The sequence below is a fragment of the Lagopus muta genome, chromosome 1, assembly GCF_023343835.1.
Source record: "Lagopus muta isolate bLagMut1 chromosome 1, bLagMut1 primary, whole genome shotgun sequence".
Lineage (NCBI taxonomy): Eukaryota > Metazoa > Chordata > Aves > Galliformes > Phasianidae > Lagopus > Lagopus muta.
In genome coordinates, this window is record NC_064433.1 from 48,542,463 (window position 1) to 48,564,442 (window position 21,980).

The window sequence follows — 21,980 nt, forward strand, 5'->3', positions numbered from 1 at the left end:
CAGGCCTCTCCTGTGCTCTGCACTGAGCAAACCACAGGCCCTCAACCTCTTTTCTTGCCCTCCAGACTGTTCCCCATCTTCGTAGTCCTCCTTTGCGCACTCCCTAACAGTTATATGCCCTTTTTGCACTGTGGTGCCCAAAACTGCACACACTACTTGTGGAGAGGCTGCTGCAGCACAGTGTAGAGTGGGACAGTTCGTTCCCTCACCTGACCAGCAGTGCCGAGCCTGATGCTCATGCTGAGATACAGTTGGTCTTCCTGGTTGCCCGAACTCACTGCTGACACATGTTCGACTTGCTGTTGACCAAGACCCCCAGATGGCTTTCAGCTTGGAGACTGCTATCCAGCCTCATCCCCCAGTCTGTATGCATAACCAGGTGCAGAATCTGGCACTTGCTCTTGTTAAATGTCATCTGTTTGGTGATTGCTTAGCTCTCTAATTTGTTAAGATCTCTCTGCAAGGCCTCTCCGCCATTAACGGAATCAGCAGCTCCTCCTAGTTCAATATTGCCAGCAAATCTGCTCAGAACACTTTCTATTCCTAAAGTAATGTAATAGCAAATTTAGATACCAAAAACCAGATGAAATTCTGTTAAACCTTGATCATTAGTTACATTCCTCAAGATACATGTTTTCACAGCACCACAACTTAACTACCACCTTACAACAAAGTTTTGTTCTTGTCAAGCTGCTGCTTTCATCATGTGTAGGAATATAAATGTAACAGTATGCTTCCATCAAAGTGCGGAGCTAAACAGGAGATGGCATTTTGCTTCTGGTCACGTAATGAGGGAGTAAGGAAAACTTGCAGATGCAAAACAAATCTGTTTAGATGTTTAAACTTGATGCTACCAAAATACAGATGTTAAATTCAGAAAGAAAGTCCACGATTAAATAATAGTCACATGCAAAAAGCTGATTTATGTTGTTTGTTTGTTTATACAGTGTCCTTTATTATAACAGTTGAATACTCCAGGTCCTTGTGTGTGTCCTTTCCTATGAGACCAGAAGATGCAATGACTCAGACTTAGCACATTTTTGTGTGTGTGGCCACTTGGGAAATGCATGAAATAAGAATTGAATCTATATCCTACCTAGCTCAATAATCCCCAGAGCATTCCCCTCTTAAGACTGACAGAGCTCACTGTGTTCCTTCTGTCATGCTCAGCTGTTCTTCACTCAACCTGTGAGAAACATTTTCTATGTTGTTTGGATTTAAAGCACATCTACTGACTTTCTGTTTAAAAAAGAAAAGAAAAGAAAAGCTGTACAGACATTTTTGTGAAGAAGGCACAGTGTCTGTGTGAGCTGATGGAGACGAGTTGGAATTGATTTATCCAAATCTTAGCTTGGTTGAGGAACCCTTTGGGGTTTTCATTGGGTAGGATGGACAAAAGTCAGTTCTTAGTTCTATGCCAGTATTAGCACTGCTTTGTAAGACGTTATTAATATATATTCATTAGTAGTAGGAACTTAAGCATATATAATAATTACATATGTGTGTGTTTAAGACATGTAAAATTGTTTTCATTAATTAAATGTTATGGTTTAAACTTCCATTGTTAAGAATTGCTGAGATGGCACTCTCTATGAAAATTAATTGTACACTGCTTAAACTTTGAGTGATGTGATGAAGTTTATTTGATAGAATAAATTATGTCTTGGTGAGAGCCAGGTGTGACTGCTGCTTTCTCTAGAAGAATGGAGTCGAATGAAACAATATACGAGTTTCTTGTGCCTTAGATCATTCGGTTTATTCCTTGTACATGGAAGTAACTTCTGGCTGGAACAGGATCTGAAACAGCTGTATAGAAAGGTACAAAGTAAACCTGCTGTGTATTTCAGGTTGATCAGTACTGGTGTGCTGTGAATGTTACTGCTTGGACAAGATGGTGACCTCTTGCAGTGCCAGCTTCTGGTTTACTTGCATATTACACCTAAGGCAAAAAACTAAATCTGCTTTTTCTTCTTAAAAGCAGCATATGAGGTGATATTCTTCCCCAGACTGGAGCAAGATCAGTTTGTTCCCTGCCACTGCTCAGGTGTGCAAGTTGCAGCTGACCACCTGCAGAAGTGAAGCTTGGTAACTTTGCCTTGACTGTGGAAGCGATACTCACTTTGTGGAAATATATGTATTTTTTAACTTTATTTTAGACTTAATTCTGATCTTAGGGTTTTTTAGGGACAAATTGTGGAGTTACACTGAAGTTTTGGAATGATGGAGGTTTGGAGTTGTGTGTGCTCTCCAAGTTTGTGATGGAGAGAGGAAAAAGAAAAATGTTGGCTTTTGTGCAGGCAGGGACTAGAAATGGTTATGGAGACGTGTATGCATCTCTCTTGCGGAGCATTTAGTAAATAAGTGTTTTAATCAGAAGCCTGGATGGCCAATGTGGAAAAAATAGTAATTAAAGAAACAGCAGTTGTTTGTGTACATATTTGGACAATGGAATATGCTTTCTCAACGTTTGTCACCTGTCTGTGGTGACATTTTCTTTGCTGATCAGTGTTCTAGGAAGTGAGAGGTCTTGGGCAGATCACCAGAAATGCATTGCATTTGACTGCTGCCTTGAGACTTCTCTGCACAGATGGGTCGCAGTAGTCAACTCAAATCTGAAGAAAATTTAACAAAGCAGAAAGATTTCACCTCCTACAGAACGAAGTGGTGCTGATTTGGTTTGCTCTTTCTTTGGCTTATTGTAAGGATTAAGCATATCCCCACAGTATTTTGCCATTCAGCTCACTTGTGTTGAGCTGGCTGGCTGTAGTGCTGCACAACTGCGCTGGCATTGGCACTACATGAGAAAATCTATATTTGTCTTTGATAATTGGGACAAAAAAGTTCAGAGATTTATATGGATTTAAAAAACCTAGCACAGTATGTTGCAGAAAATCATTTCACACAGTAATCTTTGTGTGGGAGGACTGATGAACCCTGTTAATCAGCGGTGGTTGGACAGTTGCATTTACATGCAGGAGCTGTTTAAAGAGATTTACATGCTGCTGGCTACCATTTGGTAATCCTGCTGACAGCAGGATCCAAATACAGTAGCTCTGTATTTTGGGGAACTCCCACGTTAACAAAGTTGTTCTGCAGAGGTGTTTCAGGTAATTAAACAAGAAACAAAGTCTGCATTGTAGATGCGCTTAAGGTGTACTTAGAAATAATTTCACGTGGAGAACATAGGTTGAAAAACTACCTGATAAGCTTAGATGTTGCACAAATAATCATGCAACAGCTAAGAAGAGCTGCTGCTTCTCTCTGAGTTATGGGCAGGGATCTCAAATCCGAGGCTGTTTCTTGTCACGGATGAGTGCTTGTAGCACGCTTCCTTGTTCCTACCCAGGTTGAAGACAGATGTTGGGGCATTTGGGAAGAAAGAAAAACATTGAAGCAGAGTGAAACAATTCAGTCTAGTGAATGTCATCTGCAATCTCTAAATGGATGTACTCTGATACAAAGCTACAGGCCATGAATGCTTGAGAAGAATCACAAAGCTGCAGTGGCAGAGCTGGGCGCCCTTTCGGTCACCGTAGATGGGGCACTGGTGTAGCGAAAGCTGTGCCAAGCTCTTCCCTTGCCTATGAATGACAGGAGGTGGCCTTGGATGTTTTTGTTTTGTGTTGGTAAATACTGGAAACATATGTAATTTGTGGCCATTAGTGGAGCACTTCTTTGTAGGTGAGACTTCGCCCCTTGTGCCGAGGAGAGAATTACAGCAGTCTGCCACAATTCAGGACCACTTTATGTCTCTTATAGTCTTTGCTCAGCAACTGGTGTGCCACTCTTTTGAGTTCCTGCATTCAAGAGATAACGTACTGGTGGAGGCCACACCTCAGGCACTGCCTTCAGTTTTGGTTTTCTCATGAAGGAAGGACATGGAAGCCCTGGAGCATGTCTAAGAAAGGAAAGTGAAGCTGCAAAAGGTCTGTAGCACAAGTCTTGTGGGGAGCGGCAGAGGGCACTGGGTTTGTTCAGTCTGGAGGAGTGTCAGGTTAGACCTGATTGCTCTCTACAGTGACCTGAAAGGAGGTTGTGGTGAGATGGGAGTTGGTGGCTGCTCCCAGGTAACAGTGATAGGATGAAAGGTGGTGGCCTTAGGTTGTGCCAAGGGACGTTCAGGTTGGATTTCAGGAAGAACTTCTTAGCAAGAGTGGTGCAGCAGCGGCACAGGCTGCCCAGGGAGGTGGTGGAGTTACCATCCCTGGAGCTGTTCCAGAGCCGTGTGGATGTGGCACTGAGGGACGTGGTCAGTGGGCATGGTGGGGATGGGTTGATGGTTGGACCGGATGATTGTAGTGGGCTTTTCCAAACTTAATGATTCTAAACTGGTTGCTTTAAGTCCTTCTGGTAAAATTTAAATCAAATAAATATTTATCTCTTTCTTTTCCTGTGGATTCACGTGGGCTTTGGAGGCTTCCTCATCTGTCTGGATTTGTTCTACTAACACAGCTTGCCTGTGGAAATTCTCCTTGGTGGTTTTGCTGAGAATCCAGCACTTAGGTCTGTGCTGTGCACTTAATAGTGCTGTTACCTTAAAGAAACATTATTACAATAATAATTGTAATAGTCCTGTATTTTTAGTAAATTAATGGCAGGAAGTGTGCTATAGGTGTTAAGTTATCGATGATGTAATGGAGTAAGGCTGCCTATTTTAATTCCTATTATTAATGAAAAGCTTTTTTTTTTTTTTCCCCTTGGCTATTATCCTGGTTATGAGGCTTGGTGTGTTATTCAAGCTGCTTGTGAGATATCAAAATGATATATTGTGCTGAAGGAGACCTGAAAAAAGAGCATTTACTTATTTACTTAGGGCATGGACTAAGTTAATCTGACCAAAAAATTTTATTTCTCAAGATAAACTGCAAGATCAAAACAAAAACCAACTAAGAATAAGAAACTTTCTCACTTGTATGGGTTAGCGGGTCTTCTGCCTTCCTGAATTAATTTAAAGGGATTGTAGAGAAGAATAGTAACCCAAATAAAAGCAGGCTGTCTCTCTGGAGGACTCAGAAGGATGAGAGGCAGGTGGAAAAAGTGTGTGATGTCACACATAGTCTACGTCGTCTTCTTTGTATGTCTCTTTTCTTGGGACTCTTTGGTGATCTTGTACTTGACTGAAACTTAAAGGCTTGAATTCTGAGTGGGTTCAATTGGTTGTGACAAGTACACAACCTGACAATATGACAAGATGTAACAAAGGCAAATGTTCCAGGAAGTCTCACATTTGAGGAGTTAAGAGTTCTGTTTCTTGGAAGAGCGTGAATCTTGACTTAACATTTGAAGAAAGCAATCTCATCACATGGTTTTAACCAGTTTGTTTGCTGGAAGGGAAAGCTGCAGCAAAGAAACAACGTGCTTTTTTCATCTTTCTGTGGTTTTTAATTGTACTCTTTTTTTTCTTGCAAAATTAATAAAACAAAAACACACAAAAAAAACAACAAAACAAACCAACATTCAGCAAACAGTGTATACACATTGTTATTACTTCCTTAATGACTGTAGCGGTGCCTCAAGCTTTTGAGGTCCTACTCAGGATCCCCATACAATATTGCAGCTGCTGTCCAGTCCTTGAGGATGAATCATGATTCCTCATACTGGATAGCAAATGGAAACATGAAGGAGGCCCTTACTGAAGTTCATTTGCTTTGGAGTTGATTATGTAGATGTGGGTAGCAACACATGGTATTCCAAAAAATATGTTCTGGCTTTTTTACAAGTACTTTCAAGTGAGTTTCAGCCAAGGTAATGTAAAAGTCTAGAGGATGAAGTGTAGGCCCTTTTGTTCAAAAGAGTGGACTGGTTCTGACTTTTCATGTTGCTGAACAAAGCAGGTGTTGGGGGGGAAAAGTACCGTTTGTTACCTTCTTGTGTTGGTTTTTGCCTTTCAGGTGTCATTGGAGCAGTTAGCAATGCAGTATGAAGCAGATGTCTTTAAGCATTCTGGTGCCCGATTTGTCACAGATTCATATTTGCCTTTTCACTGGAGTATCTTGTTGGAGCTTTGTTTGGTTGTACGTTGGCTGTGTTCTACTTGTATTCTCAGTGAAAGGTTGTCTTTTGGACATTGTTCCTACAGTGTAGATCCAAACATGGTCTGAGTCTGTTGTGCGGTTCATACAGTTAAATCTTTTTTTAAATCTTGTGGTAGCGAAATAGCTGAAGGAATAGGATCGCTCTCCTCTGCTTAACAAGATGCTCCTGGAAGCTTGTTTTCCACATAAATAGACCCAGTCAGTGACTGACTGCAGAACACACTAAGGCTGAAAATACGTTCCAGCTGGTAGTAGGCTACAGACTTGTTTTTTCTTGGAAAGCAATGACTCTTTTTGCTACCTAGAATGACTGGAAGGTGCAAGCAGGGAGATAGAAATTAGTGTAGGAGACGTACTCGATTTTAATTGCCGTTAAAACAGTGGAATTGAGCAGTGCTATTTATGTGAATGGGACATGCAGATGCTATACCTCTTTCTTTCTTCTTGTCCCCCCTTTAGGAGGGCTTTCGAGCTGTTGCTCTGCTGCTGAACAGCATGCAGTCCTTTCGGGAGCAAAGTAGTTACCACGGAAACCAGCAGAGCTACCCGCAGGAAGTGCACGGATCGTCCCGACTGGAGGAGTTCAGCCCGCGCCAGCAGGCCCAGATGTTCCAGGGCTTCGGAGGAGGTACTGGCAGTGGACGTCGCGGAGCAGCAGGAGCCTCTACAGCGATGCCTGGTGAGAGCTCTGGCCATCAGAGCTACCAAGGTTTCAGAAAAGAAGCAGGAGAGTTTTACTATATGGCTACCAACAAAGATCCAGTGGCGTCAGGAGGGCAGCAGCCGCCTCAGCGCAGGCCTTCTGGACCGGTACAGAGCTATGGGCCCCCTCAAGGGAGTAGCTTTGGGAGTCAGTATGGGAGTGAGGGACACGTGGGCCAATTTCAAACGCAGCATTCGACCCTTGGGGGCGTATCCCACTATCAGCAGGATTATACTGGTCCTTTCTCTCCAGGGAGTGCTCAGTATCAGCAGCAGGCTTCTAGCCAGCAGCAGCAGGTACAACAGCTGAGACAGCAGATCTATCAGTCTCATCAGCCTTTACCCCAGGCTTCCAGCCAGTCTGCTTCTAGCACCTCGCACTTGCAGCCAATGCAGCGTCCATCCACCCTGCCTTCCTCTGCTTCTGGGTACCAGTTACGAGTGGGTCAGTACAGCCAACACTATCAGCCACCTTCGTCGTCCTCGTCCTCCTCTTTCCCCTCCCCACAGCGTTTTGGCCAGTCAGGACAGAATTATGATGGAAGCTACAGCGTGAATTCTGGGTCACAGTATGAAGGCCATGCCGTGGGTTCCAATGCACAGGCATATGGGTCCCAGTCAAACTACAGCTTTCAGACTCAACCGATGAAAAGCTTTGAGCAGTCTAAGCTGCCCCAAAGTGGGCAGCAGGGGCAGCAGCAGCAGCACCCACCTCAGCATGTAATGCAGTATTCAAATGCTGCCTCCAAGCTCTCTCTTCAAAGTCAAGTGGGACAGTACAGCCAGACTGAAGTTCCTGTAAGGTCACCGATGCAGTTTCACCAAAACTTCAGTCCAATCTCTAATCCATCTCCTGCTGCATCTGTGGTTCAGTCTCCAAGCTGCAGCTCCACCCCTTCTCCTCTCATGCCAGGTGGAGAAAATCTCCAGTGTGGGCAAGGCAACATGTCCATGGGTTCTAGAAACCGAATCCTGCAGATGATGCCTCAGCTTAGTCCTACACCATCTATGATGCCAAGTCCCAATGCTCATGCAGGGGGATTCAAGGGGTTTGGGTTGGAAGGACTGCAGGAAAAAAGGCTCACAGATCCAGGGCTGAGTAGCCTAAGTGCCCTAAGTTCTCAAGTGGCCAATCTGCCCAACACAGTCCAGCACATGTTGCTTTCAGATGCCTTGGCACCTCAGAAAAAAAGTTCCAAAAGGTCATCCTCTTCAAAGAAGGCTGACAGCTGCACAAACTCAGAAGGCTCTTCCCAGGCAGAGGAGCAGCTCAAGTCCCCCCTGGCAGAGTCCCTCGATGGTGGCTGTTCCAGTAGTTCAGAGGATCATGGGGAAAGGGTGAGACAGCTGAGTGGCCAGAGCACAAGCTCAGACACTACCTACAAGGGGGGTAACTTAGAAAGATCCAACTCCTCACCAGCACAAGGCTCTCAGAGTGAGCCCTCAAAACTCAGCACCAGCCCTGCAGCTAGGGAAGATGTGGCCTCCCCTGATGGGAAGGAAGCTGTAGTGGCAGTAGAAAATGCACCAAAAGTGAATGAAAAGGCAGTTGGAGTGATTGTCTCCCGGGAGGCTATGGCAGGTAGAGTAGAAAAGTCAGGTGGACAAGAGAAACCTGCACAAGATGATGTTTCCACAGCCACTCAGACACCAGTTAGTGCTAGTGGAGTGAAGGAAGCTGGACATGCAGGGCCACAGCCAGAAGCTCAAGGAGGTAATAAGGGGAGCAAAAGTGGAGATAACACTAACCATAACGGAGAGGGGAACAGCCAGCCCAGCCATGCAGCTGTTGGGTCAAATTTTCCTGTGAGAACAGAACCTTCCAAATCTCCTGGCAGTTTAAGATACAGTTACAAAGATAATATAGCAGCTGGCATACAGAGAAATATTGGTGGCTTTCCACAGTATCCTTCTGGTCAAGAAAAAGGGGATTTTCCAGGACACAGTGAGCGCAAAGGCAGGAATGAGAAGTTTCCTAGCCTTCTACAGGAGGTGTTACAGGGTTACCACCATCATCCAGACAGAAGGTATTCTAGGAATGCACAGGAACATTCTGGGATGGCTGGGAGTTTGGAGGGAGCCATGAGGCCCAATATCTTAATTAGTCAAGCCAATGAGTTGACGAATAGAGGCCTCTTAAACAAAAGTATGGGGTCTCTCCTGGAAGGTCCTCACTGGGGTCCCTGGGATAGGAAGTCTAGCAGCGCAGCCCCTGACATGAAGCAGATAAATTTAGCTGATTACCCTATTGCTAGAAAGTTTGAGATAGAGTCTCAGTCTTCTTCTCATGAAGGGGGAGCACTCTCGGAGAGGAGATCAGTGATCTGTGACATATCTCCATTAAGGCAGCTTGTCAGAGATCCTGGTCCTCACCCAATGGGGCATATGGGTCCCGAGGGCAGAAGTGGAAGGAGTGAACGTCTTGCCCCTGGCTTAAGTCAGTCAGTAATACTCCCTGGTGGCTTAGTATCCATGGAAACAAAGATGAAAGCTCACAGTGGGCAAATAAAAGAAGAAGAGTTTGAACAGTCAAAGAGCTCAGTTAGTCTTAATAATAAAAAGACAGGAGACCATTGTCATTCTGCTGGCATCAAGCATGAGTCTTTCCGAGGCAATGCTAGCCCTGGAGCTGCAGTCTCCGATTCTGCTCCAGACTACATTCCCCAGCAGGAGAGCAGATCAACACAGCTGAGACGAGCACCTGGCAGAACTGGAAGCAGCAGGGGTAAATCACCTTCTCAATTTCAGGATCTTGCTGATAAGCTGAAAATGTCACCGGGCAGAAGCAGAGGCCCAGGAGCAGATCTGCATCACATGAACCCACATATGACGCTATCTGAAAGAGTTAACAGGGGTTCCTTGCATTCTGGCTACCCTCAGAACTCAGAAGGCTCATCTTTGGCTGCAGCATATCATGCAAATGCTAGGCCTCATCCTTTTGGTGACCCCAACCAGAGTTTAAATTCCCAGTATCATTACAAGAGACAGCTATACCAGCAGCAGCAAGAGGAATACAAAGATTGGGCAAGCAGCGCTGCTCAGGGTGTGATTGCTGCGGCTCAGCACAGACAGGAAGGAGCCAGGAAGAGCCCAAGACAACAGCAGTTTTTGGACAGAGTAAGGAGTCCCTTGAAAAATGACAAGGATGGAATGATGTACCTTCAGGGTAGCTCTTACCATGATACTGGAAGCCAGGATCCTGGGCGCTGCATTATGGGAAGCGACAGTGCACAGGGCAAGTGCACTGACCTAAAACACAGTAACCAGAAGCTGCAGCCGCATGAATCTGGTTGGGACCTCTCTCGGCAGACTACACCTGCCAAAGGCAGCGGCGCTCTGGGAGCAGCCAGCCAAAAAAGATTTTGCCCCCAAGAAAGCGATGGGCACAGACGAGAGGAACCTACGGATTTGCCCAAGCCTAGCAATGCCATGCTCAGGCTCCCTGGCCACGAAGACCAGTCTCCTCAAAATCCCTTAATTATGAGGAGGAGAGTCCGTTCTTTCATCTCTCCTATCCCTACCAAAAGACAGCCACAGGATATGAAGAACAGTGGCAGTGAAGATAAAGGGCGAATGATGACATCAGCAAAAGAAGGAGCTGATAAAGCGTACAACTCTTATGCCCATTCATCTCAAAGCCAAGATGTTGGCAAACCAGTTGCAAAGGGAGATTCCTTCAAGGACCTGCCAAGTCCTGATGGTAGGAATTGTCCTGCTGTTTCCCTCACAAGCCCGGCTAAGACCAAAATATTGCCACCAAGAAAGGGGCGAGGATTAAAACTGGAAGCAATTGTTCAAAAAATTACATCTCCCAATATTCGGAGAAGTGTTTCCACCAACAGTGCTGAAACTGGTGCAGATACTGTCACTCTTGATGACATCCTGTCCCTTAAGAGTGGACCTGAGGGAGGAAGTGTGTCTGCACATGGGCTGGAGGCTGAGAAGAGAAAAGGAGAGATGTTGTCAGATCAAGCGGGGTCAGCAAGCCAGGACACAGCTGGTGAAATAACTCTTGCACGATCCTCAGAAGAGTGGCAAGGCAATGAGGATGATAAAACCAAAAAAGACACCCCTGAAACTGCCAATGTTAGTAAAGAAGGGACGGGAACCAGTGCAGCACCACCTCCTCAGAAGTCAGGTGGTCAGGGAAGGTCCGATGGATCCGTAAGCGGAACTGGAACTCTGACCTTTCCAGACTCAAAAACAATTTCTCCCTCCAGTGTGTTTACTTCTGAACCAAACCCAAAGCCTGAGGAAAAAGATGGAGATGTGACAAACATTTCACCCAAGCCGGATGGCTTCCCTCCAAAAGGATATTTTCCTTCTGGAAAGAAAAAGGGAAGACCAATTGGGAGTGTGAACAAGCAAAAGAAGCAACAACAGCAGCAGCAACTGCCACCACCCCCACCACCTCCACCTGTACCTTCTCAGTCTTCAGAGGGGGTCGCTGGGGGTGAGCCAAAACCTAAGAGGCAAAGGAGGGAGAGGCGAAAACCTGCAGCACAGCCACGGAAGCGGAAGCCTAGACGGGCCGCTCCGATTGTGGAGCCTCAAGAGCCAGAGATCAAGCTTAAATATGCTACCCAGGCTGTGGATAAAACTGACTCCAAGAATAAATCCTTTTTCCCTTACATTCACGTGGTAAACAAGTGTGAACTAGGAGCTGTGTGCACAATCATTAATGCGGAGGAAGAGGAGCAGAACAAATTGGTGAGGGGTCGGAAAGGACAGAGGTCTTCAACACCCCCTCCTAGCAACGCGGAGAGCAAAGTGCTGCCCACCTCAACTTTCATGCTGCAGGGCCCTGTAGTAACAGAGTCTTCTGTCTTGGGGCATCTGGTTTGCTGCCTGTGTGGCAAATGGGCCAGCTATCGTAACATGGGTGACCTCTTTGGTCCTTTCTACCCCCAGGATTACGCAGCCACCTTGCCCAAGAACCCACCTCCAAAGAGGGCCACAGAAATGCAGAGCAAGGTCAAGGTACGGCACAAAAGTGCTTCTAATGGTTCCAAGACAGATACAGAGGAGGAGGAGGAACAGCAACAACAGAAGGAACAAAGAAGCCTAGCTGCTCATCCCCGCTTTAAGAGGCGGCACCGCTCTGAGGACTGTAGTGGAGCCTCTCGGTCACTTTCAAGGGGAGCTTCTTGTAAAAAAGCAACCACTGAAGGTGGCAGTGGTGGTGAAAAGACTCCTTTGGACTCAAAGCCCTCTATGCCCACTTCAGAAGGTGGCACTGAGCTGGAGTTACAAATTCCTGAACTACCTCTTGACAGCAATGAATTTTGGGTCCATGAGGGTTGTATTCTCTGGGCCAATGGGATCTACCTGGTCTGTGGCAGGCTCTATGGGCTGCAGGAAGCTGTGGAGATTGCAAGAGAGATGGTGAGTACTGAAATTTACTATGGCTTTTTTTTTTTTTTTTTTGCTTGTTTGCATTAAGCATACCATTTGAAATGTTTTGTTCTTCTCTCATATCTTAAATGATCATCATTCATTTGTCAATAAATCTCTAGTGATGCCCTTCAGACAGCTTTCTTTAGATTTCTGCCACACCTACCTGGTCAGTCAGAATTTATGAGCCTCAAAAGCCTAGATTCATGTTGCCTACTAGAAGTTCCAATTGTCCAAAAGTTTTTTCGTGACTACAGTGATCTTTTTTTCTTTATCTGTCCTATTAGATACTAATGCTCTCCAGAACTGCTCTTGGAGTTGTGCAGTGGAAGGACAAATCAAAGCTGACACAAGTTGCAGCAAGGGAAATTCCAATTCAATATTGAGCAAAAAAAAAAATTCACAGTGAGAACAGTCAAATATGGGATTGGGAGTGGGGGGGGGGAGGGAGGAGGGAGCAACAGAAGTTGTGGGTTAGTTGTCCAGTCACATTCATGCAACCCCAAGATCCTAAAGCAACTCACTGTACCTGTGAAATTGAAGGTAGCTTCAGAATTGGCCCTGCGTTAGGCAGTTTACATCACACATCTGCAGAGGTCCCTTTGAATCCAAATGATTGATTCTTTGACTGTAATGCGTATTACCTGGTCCCTGCATATTAAGGTCGATAAAGTGGAATGACATAGAAGTTTGTAAATTGAGTAGAACATGGGTGGCTTGACTGCTGATGAGTTCTGTACGAATTATAGCACAGTCATACTGGTAACTGGCATTCTCCGAAGTGCAAGTACACAATGAATGAGGAGAAATGTAAAGTCAAATCAGGGACAAAGAGAGCTTTATTCACTGTCACCTGGTTGTGGATGGAGGCACCCATAATTGATTATCTGAGACTGAAGCTGACACTTTAGAACCATGTGTAATTTGACTTCCCTTACCATTATCAGTGTGCCACATTATTTATGCTTACCCTCTTGCTTTATGCCTTCTGTCTTGGGCCAGACCATGCACAAGGTGCTGGACTGCTTTTTCCCGCTGCCTTCAGATTCTTTTTTTTTTCTCTCTCCTAAACAATGTTGGGATCTAGTTTTTTGGGTTTTTTTTATCTTCTCTTTGCATTCTTATGTGCAGCTCATTGCCACCTCCTGAGCTCTCCTGTACCAGTTTGATTCCTGGCTTTTTCTGCCTTTTTGCTCTCTGTTCTTTGACAGTAATTACATGCTTCTTTGCCCTAACTTGATTTGGCCTGCATTCCTGTTTCTAGCTTCTCATTAAATAGAGTCAGTTAATTTCATTTGCTTTTCACCAAGTAGTGTTTGTGTGCTGAATTTCTTATCTCTGATAATCGCAAGGTTTCTTTTGGGATCTCCAACGTCATTTGGATTCTGCTTGTAATGTAACTGTCCTTTCACGTGTCTTGCAGTTTACCAGTATATTCAGTTTGGAAATCTCTAACATATTTTTCCCTTTTTCCTGTTCTCAGGGCATGTCCTCCCATTTATGATTCTTGTTTTCCCAATGGCAGACACTTTCTTAAATTCTTGAACTGCTTGAGGAGTTGTTCTTCAGTGATACTTTTTGTGTTTCTGAACTTACAAAGGGTTTGTGGCCGACAAAACATCATGGCTGTACCAATAGATCTAATCAGACTTGGCAAATAGCATCCCATTGTAAAAACACTGTTGACATGGTTGTTGCATGTTGTTCCTTCTGTGTATGGGATGATTTTCTGAGCATGCATTGGCCTACTCTTTGTCACTTTCTTCAACTGTTAGGATCACCTCTCCTTGTCACAAGGGAATTTTGCACTCCTTAACCCTTTCGCTTCACCTTGTGGCATTATACAGTAATATCCCCTAATCTCCCTTGAACTTGCTGGCCTTTCTCTTTTACCTTTTTCTTCTAATCACTCACTCAGCTGTGAGGATTTTTTCCGTTGCAGTGACCTGTAGACACAAGTGTTTCACATTTCTCAAAGAAGTGTGCAAAATGCCTGTGGCCTCTCTTGCTTTTGCAACTACCTCTTCATTTCCTTTCCCTTTTTTCATCTCAAAATGCTTTGGGTGCATTGTCAGGTGTGCTTGTCCTCCACTTTGGCTTCCATTGTGCTCTGCTAAAATTGTGATCACTGTTTACTGTGATCGCTTCCTAGCTGAAGTTCAAATCCAGTTCTTCATTCTCCTTTCTCTGTCAGCTGTATCTGTCAGCTGTGCTGCTCTTTAATAGTTGTTCCACCTTGTTTCCTGTCTGTGTCCTCTTTTGATTGCCTCTTTTCTCTCCACTGGCTTTGTGGAGGTGGTAGCTCATTACTTGCAACTTTTTGTGTGGGTTGCTGAGGTTTTGCCTGTGCTTCCCTCCACCCCGGTCCCAGAGTGCCATATCTTTGGGTAACTTCTGGTAATCCACTTGCTGTATTCCAGTCTTACAAAACCTCCTTTTTGTTCCAGTTTTTTTCTGTTTTTTTTTTTTTGTCAGGAGCTTACAGATAGCTGTTAGATTCATGGTGAGGTCTGAGTCTCTAGCTTCAGATACCGCTTTTGAATCTACATCATCCTTAATCCATCGTCTGCCATCTTGTTCTGGCTTGATAAAAATGAGCAGCAAGAACCTTCTCAAAATTCTAGTTCTTCCTATTTAAGGATGTAGCAGATAGTGCTTACTCTTTGCCTATGATGCAGTATGTATCTTTTCAGTGCTCACAATGTTCTGGCAGGTGCCATGAACCTTTAAAGTTACAGGCTATTTGTGTGAAGCATATTACGTTCTCTCTTATGCAAACACAGTAACAAATGTCATAACAATGCTTGGCAGTTCTTCATTTCATTGGTAAAAGTAATCCGTCTTTCTCCTTCACTTCTATTGCAAACAATGGAATGGGTTTGGGTGTTTTTTTTCTTTGTGTTTTTTTTGTTGTTGTTGTTATTTAAGTTCCTTTCCGCATTTTTTCATTAACCTGTGTATTGTGCTGTAGCAAATTGTAGTGCTGTGTTCTCTGGAAGCTGTGTCCTTCTCCCTCTCACTTTGGAGAGGGTTACGCACAGCGCAGAGTTGGCAGTCAGGATATCAGAGCTGTACCTGCCACAAGCCTTCCTCAGGCAGTAGAAGGGCTGTGTTGAACTAAACTCTGCCCTGCTCCCTGAGGACTGCCTTCCGGCTCTCACAACTGATTTCCTATGCTTGTTGCATATGCTCTTTCCATACATCCTCTTTGCTTTGCAAGTGCATTTTCCTTTTCTTTCAGTTGACTTGCAGTTCATCGGTGTGTGTGTCCTGAAAAAGCAGATATGCAAACCACATAGGTATTTGCTGGCAGGAAAGAGGAGGTAAATGGGGGCACAAGCACTTGGTAGTTTGGTCTAGGACGAGGAAAGACATACTCTTATGACATATGAAGGGATTATGAGAGCCTGGAATGAGCACCTCGTGTATATGTAGTGCTTTCTTGTCCAAGGCCATAAGCTGTGATAGTGGTCTAAGTAACTCATCCTGTGTTTGTTCTTCTCACACCAACTCACCTTGCTTCCGTAGAAAGTTATTACAGATTTTTTTTCAGACACCTTTGATTCTTCTTTGCCTTCCAGAGTCAGCGAAGAATTTGAAGTGTTTCTCTTGCTGTGTTAAATTTTCTTCTGTTCCTTTTATGAATAAATATCTGTGGCTGATGGCTGCTTTTGGAGAGCAGCCCCGTAGTCTATCTCAAAGAAAGTTTAAATGTATGTGAGGTTTTCTCGAAGATCTAGTTGTACCAGATGCTCTGGGAGAATTTAAAATGAGAAAGTATTTTCTTTTTTTTAACAAAAGCTTTCATCAAACTGAAATGGCTTTCTTGATCTTTGAGCTTTCCTTAAAGCTTGATTTCACCCTAGACTAAAAATGATGTTGAAAGCATTATCTAGATGGTTTACTAAGCAATATTCCTCAAAGCCCCCCTCCCCCCCAAAAAAGCACTTGTGTGTGTACACCAATGGGGTTATTGCTTCTGAGATCACAAAGAACTCGTTAGGTGAGTGGGAGTGCTTTAGAAGCGGAATGTCTTAATCTCCCTTATTCCGAGTTTTAAATTAGATGTCTCTGCAGATGGACCCACCTGCCAAGCAATCTTGTTCTTTCTTAATGCTCATTGTTAGACCATAGTAGGGGTGCTAACTGATGTTCTTCTATTAGGTATTTTTCGTTTGAGAGCTAAAGAGATCTTGAACTGAGGAATTGCTGTGTCTGTAGGGCTGGATGGACCTATCACCTATAGAGTATTTGCTTTCAAATATTGAAGGTGATCGGACACCATGGTTGAAGTCAATCATTGGAGGATAATATTTTTGCCTTATGGTATGGAGAACCTTGAGGCTAGTCTTTCTGTAGCAGAGAACATTTAAGGATTCCTAGCCTTACTTGGTAAGATACAGTATATCTGTATTCTTCCTATGTTTCAGTTTGTTTTTACATCTCTTCTTACAGTTATGCCAGACTACTTCTTTGCATTTATGGATTTGGAAATCTAAGTGTCATGCACTTTGCTGTAAATACCTTTAAGAAAACACTTTATTTCCTTGTTCATCTTCCCTTTGTTTTCCTGCTCATGAGAAACTGGAGTCTTGGTTACTTTGAAGCTGGCAAAATTAGGAAGCTGTGTTGGCCCTCAGCAGACTTAATGTTTGTAAGAATGGATGGTCTTCATTCTCAGAATTAAATTTAAGAAGCTGCAGGTAGGGAGAGGAACAATCCAAAGAACCTTTATGTCACAGTTGTAGACTCTAGAGACATAGACAGCTCTACTGTTGTTTGGTTTTGATTTTTTTTTCTTAAAGGCTGTTCACTGGGAGGTGGCATGCTGGTGCTTGAATGCTTTCTTCCAAGGCAGAGGCTGTGGCCTAGCACAGGGATTATTTCTGCTTGTTCTTCTTCCCTCCTATCATTGTCAGAATTGACCTTGATGAACGTAAATCTTAGCTCTTTGGTTCTGATGAGGTGCTCCTTGAAACGCAAATTTGTTTATCCCCCTTTTAGAGATCTCTTGAAAGAATTCTGAAGAATGTAATGCCTTTTTCACTGATTTCTACTTTGTTTTCATCTTGACGACTCTTAATCCTCATAGATAGGAAGAAATCCTTGGAAACTTCTTGCTTCAGCGTACGCTGTGTTCAGTGTACCTTTGGTGGCTTGTTGGACTAGAGATGGATTTAATATATGCTTCCTAGATTTCCTGGAGAACGTTGGATTTGCACAGAAAAGTTGTTCTGGATCACTTCAAACTCCTGCTAGCTAATCTGCCAAAGTACCTGTCTGGGGAAACCTGTGCCATAAAGGAAATAAGGGTTGCATACATATGATGTTTACTCTGTTGCATTCACAGAACTATTTGCATTTGTGTGCGTCTGCCTTCTGGGATCCTAGCTATAAGTCGGATAAAGAAAGGTCCTTAGAGGGATCACTATAAGCTGTCTGTATTGTCGGATCTGAGAAACCAAAGCCTGACAAAAATGTTGCTGTGTGCCCCAAGTAATTGCTTTTGAAAGGTTCTTAACTCATGGTGACTGAGATGCCTCAGCTAGCAATTGAGTACAAACCAAGAAAACTGCAAGGTTAGCTACCACTGGCAAAACAGTTTCTAGTCCCAGAAACCTAAATAGCATAGTGCCAATGGTCTGAAGGTGTCAGTTTTATTTTGGATGTCTTACTGGGCGCAGGTGTGCTTTGTTGTCCGTAAGCCAGGCTAGGAGGGAGCTGCTGCCAGGAGGAGGATCCTGCTGCTTTGTCTTTGAAAGCTGCTTGTTCCTGTTGTCTCCCTTGTAGCAGACTGGTCAGTTTACACATTGGTGCAGTGGGTTGATCTTTAGCCTCCTAATTGATCAGAAGACCAGACAAGACAGGGGAGTCCGTTCTGCCACATCAGCCATTTCCATCAACTTATTCTCTGAACTGTGGGCTCCATCTGGCTGATCAGGGCCTTTCCACTGGTAGTATTTATAACCTCTGCATTGCATTAACACAAAATGGACTCCACTACTCAGAAGTGTTGTAGTCCTATGGTTTTACATTTTTGGGTTGTTGGAAGATTAATTGTTGTCCTCTTATTCATTATCCTTTCTAGATAACAAAGAAGTCAGGTTGTGCACATTTTTCTTTTTTGTAATTTTTCTTTGCTGAAATTCTATCAAAAAACCCATCGAGTGAGGTTCTACATCAGGTCAGGGTTCAGCTGAAGTAATAATGTGCTTCAAAGGCTGCGTGTCTGGCAAACATGGGAAGGAAAACCTCTGTTTCTTATATCTAGACTTGTAATAATAAGGAAAAAGCTTCTAGAGTAGGAAGAAGTGTCACTGGAGCTGGTGAATTTTCTAATGTGGAGGTGAAAAGAGGGGAAACCAGTAACAAATTTAAAAACTACCTGTAAGCAGTGGTTGAAAAAGGGGAGGATGGAGAACATTGCCTGTTACTGTCAGCAGCTTTTAGCGTGCTGTGACCACACAAGAGACAATTGCCATGGAATCTCAAGGTCCAATCTCCCATTACCTGAGTGCTCTTGCGTTCTTGGTTCTCATTGACAGAGTCCCAGAGAAGCTTTGGTTGCATCATCCCTGGAAGTGCTGGGGCCGGATTAGATGGGGCCCTGGGCAGCCTGAGCTGGCAGGTGGCAGCCCTACCTGAACTGAAAACAGTTTTGCTCTTTATTGAAAACAGTTCTTAGTATGATTAATCTGATATTTAATTTCTCAGTATATGGCTGCATCCTTGATATTCTTCTGCAGTATTATAAAAACAAGGAAGCATGAAATTTCTGGTGGAGAAGAAATTCTGAAAGACAGGCTGAATAGCAAATTTCTGTTTCAGTTTTCTCAGAAAAGCATTGCCATCTGCTGTGCTACTGAAACTGACTGTGCTGTCATGACTCCTGTTGTGCGTGAGTGTGCATCCACAGAGATGAGAGCCTGGTAGAGCCCCTGTTGTATCTCAGTTCACTGCCTACCTCTGGTAGCGGCCTGTGGGTGTGAATGAACAGTGCTGTGGAGCTCACGGCAGCTCTGTGTTGGTATCACTGTCCTTAGCTGCCGAAGACATGAGCACACAGAATCTACATCTGCACTTCTGATGCATGTATTTCAATATTTGGAGTGACTGAAAATCATTAATTGCATTTGGAGGGGTAAAACTTGCTTTCCTTTATCACGAGTAGTAACTGGGTAAAATGGTTGCAGCAAATAGGTGATTGTGGTTTGTAGGTGCCAGGAAATGCAGTTTAGTTGAGCTCTCGAACATGAAGGATCATACTGGGAAGAGAGGAAAGACCTCTCTGTTATCAGTATTTCATATGACAGAGAGAAGATAAAGGGTTGAGTATGGGGAAGTAATTTTTGTGCATGTTTGGCAGACTCTTCTGCCGTTAGTTTATCCTGGAGTATGGATGCTGTGTGTGTGTGTGCTCACATGTGGTTTTGTATCTTAATTGCCTAGCATGTGGAATAGTCAGAGCAGGAAATAGATGTACTGGCAGTGGAGCATTGTGGAAGAATAGGATATTTAAGCCCTTATGTTAGCTGTAGGCAGGAGCACTGGAAACTTTTGAATGTAGAATACAACTGCTCATTCCACGGTTTTGGCCTTTCTATTGTGCATCAGGGATTCTCAAAATCTGTGTAGTTTTCACTTAGAAATATGGATTACTTAAGTGTAGTTTTTAGAAGTGCTTCCAAATGTCTATGTAAATTTCTGTGCTGGAGTTTTCTTACCAAACTTCAGAGCTTTTGTCTGGCTATCCACAAACTCGCACAGTCCTTTTTGTGTGATTGTCACTTGTGTTACTGTAGACATGCCAAACTCACGCTAAATTCTCCATAGCGAGAGAATACAATCGATTTGTGTCGTTTTAGCTTGAATCTTTTTAAGCTGTGCTAGCAAAAAGATTGCATGCTTCCCAAAAGCTGGGGAGGAGGCTTACAGTGCTGCTGCTGTTTGTTTTAACTTCATGAACTTAAGACTGATTCCAGGCTGTAGTCAGTTGAGCTGTGTCCCTCTGCCATCGTTAGGAGATTGCTACCTAAAAAACAGGTGTTGGAGGACATGCAAGAACTTCAGAAGCTTATTCTGAGCCACACCTCTGTATTCATACCTTTAGAACTGATTAAAACTAGGCGAAAGTGCAGATTTAAGGGTTTTTTTTCAAAATCAAAGCATTTTGTTTCTTTATTTGGTCAGGTTGGAAGTTTAATTTATGAATGTAAAAATTCATAACTTTTTGTTAGAAAATATTGTATGGATTATTAAATTTGTTATATCTTTTTTGTAAGACTTTTTATTAAAATGTTACTTTTAAACATAAACCATATCCTGAACCCTTAAATCACCGAGTAAGCTAAGTAATGCTTCAACTGTACTACTGTTGTACTATTCAGAGGAATGGAAAGCTCTTCAAACACTGCACAGCAAACCCAATACTTAGCTGTAGAAGCATAATGCTTTGGGACTGGAGTGGGGATGGTGTAGGGTCATAACTGAGAAACTTTCCGAAGGTGGTGTAATTTTATTTGTTACAATACAGCAATTTAAAAACTTTCATCTTTGAAAAGAGTCCTTTTCATCCGTCCATTATAAACCCGGTTATATAACCCCAATGTACTCATTAATTAGAGAAATGTATTCTGAAAGGGTTTAGATTAATTTCTCTGGAAGAGCTGGGTAAAAATAAAACTATGATGAGGATTCTTGCAATAATTTTAGACACTATAGCAAAAATTAAAACTCAGAAGACAATTTTTGCCTTGAATGTTACTGTGAAGATAAGAGACTCAGAGAGGAGCTGCTCCCTGTCTGTACCACACATGTTGCCTGAGGATGTGGGGGAAGCCAGGAGTGAGGTCTAGGCTGCTTGTGCCCTAAACCATACATGTCACCTAAACAGTACTGTCCTTTAAACTGTGTTCTGTATTTTGTTGTTAGTTTTTTCTTTCTTAACAGAAGAAATATTTTTGCATTGGAATTTCATGCACACTCACGGACTCCATGTGAAGTACAGGATAGTCTTCATGGATAAAGCACTTTGAGAAAAGTTATTAATGAACCTTCATTGTTAAGGGTTGGATCTCAGCCAGCTGCTTAGTGATTAAAGTTTAATTGCATGATGATTAGTTTTCATTAGTAAGTAATTAGCATTTAACAGCAGTCTTGTGTTGCTGAAGCTATGGGTGAGCGTAAGTGGATTGAGCCATGTTGAGAAGGCATGTAGCTGGAGTTGGGGGCACAGGGTTGCTTAGGGAATATGGGGTGTGAATCTTGATGTAGGAGCGAGCTGCTGAAGGAAGCCAACTGCTGTGTAGAGCCAGGAAGGGAGATAGGAGCAGAATTTGGAGTGAACGATCAAAGCGGTACAGCCTGGACCTGACACACAGTCTGGCTGTGGATGCCCCCTCACTGCAGGAACTTGTAAAACCACAGTCTTCCTCAGCAAGCCTGCTGAAGTTTCCAGTTGTGCTCTCAGTATCACTAGCTTCTCTTCCTGCAGCCTCATAGGTTGCCTTAGTCCATTCCTCGCTCCAACTGAAGGCTTTTTCAAAATGCCTTGTTAAAGTGTTGAAATAGCCATTTCTAGAGGAGCACTTGTTCTTGATACTTTTTGCTGTAGTGTGGTAAGTTGGAGGAAGGATGAGTGGAGGGCATGGGTTCACTAGTTCAGACCTGTCAGTGGAACAGTTAGGAACTACAGGGGTAACTTCAGCCTAGACTCTGTTACAGGTTCTAGGAGCCATTCTTTTCCCCAATGCCTTTCCTTCTCCCAGCACTACTGCTCTGAGTCTGAGCTAATGGAGGGAGCTCATCTGGCAGTAAACTGCCTCCACCACATTTTTATCAGTCTATTTG

The 21,980-nt window shown here is 43.6% G+C and overlaps 1 protein-coding gene across 6 annotated transcripts in view; it reads left to right on the plus strand.

Moving 5' to 3' along the window:
- TCF20 (transcription factor 20) overlaps positions 1-21,980 on the plus strand; it is a 115,561-nt gene that overhangs the window by 64,605 nt on the left and 28,976 nt on the right. For all 6 annotated transcript variants that reach the window (XM_048934074.1, XM_048934077.1, XM_048934078.1 and 3 more), the window contains one exon: positions 6,495-12,122. In XM_048934074.1, coding sequence (XP_048790031.1) covers positions 6,531-12,122 — 5,592 coding nt within the window. In that variant the 5' untranslated portion in view covers positions 6,495-6,530. Of the gene's footprint in view, positions 1-6,494; positions 12,123-21,980 lie in introns of those variants that run through there.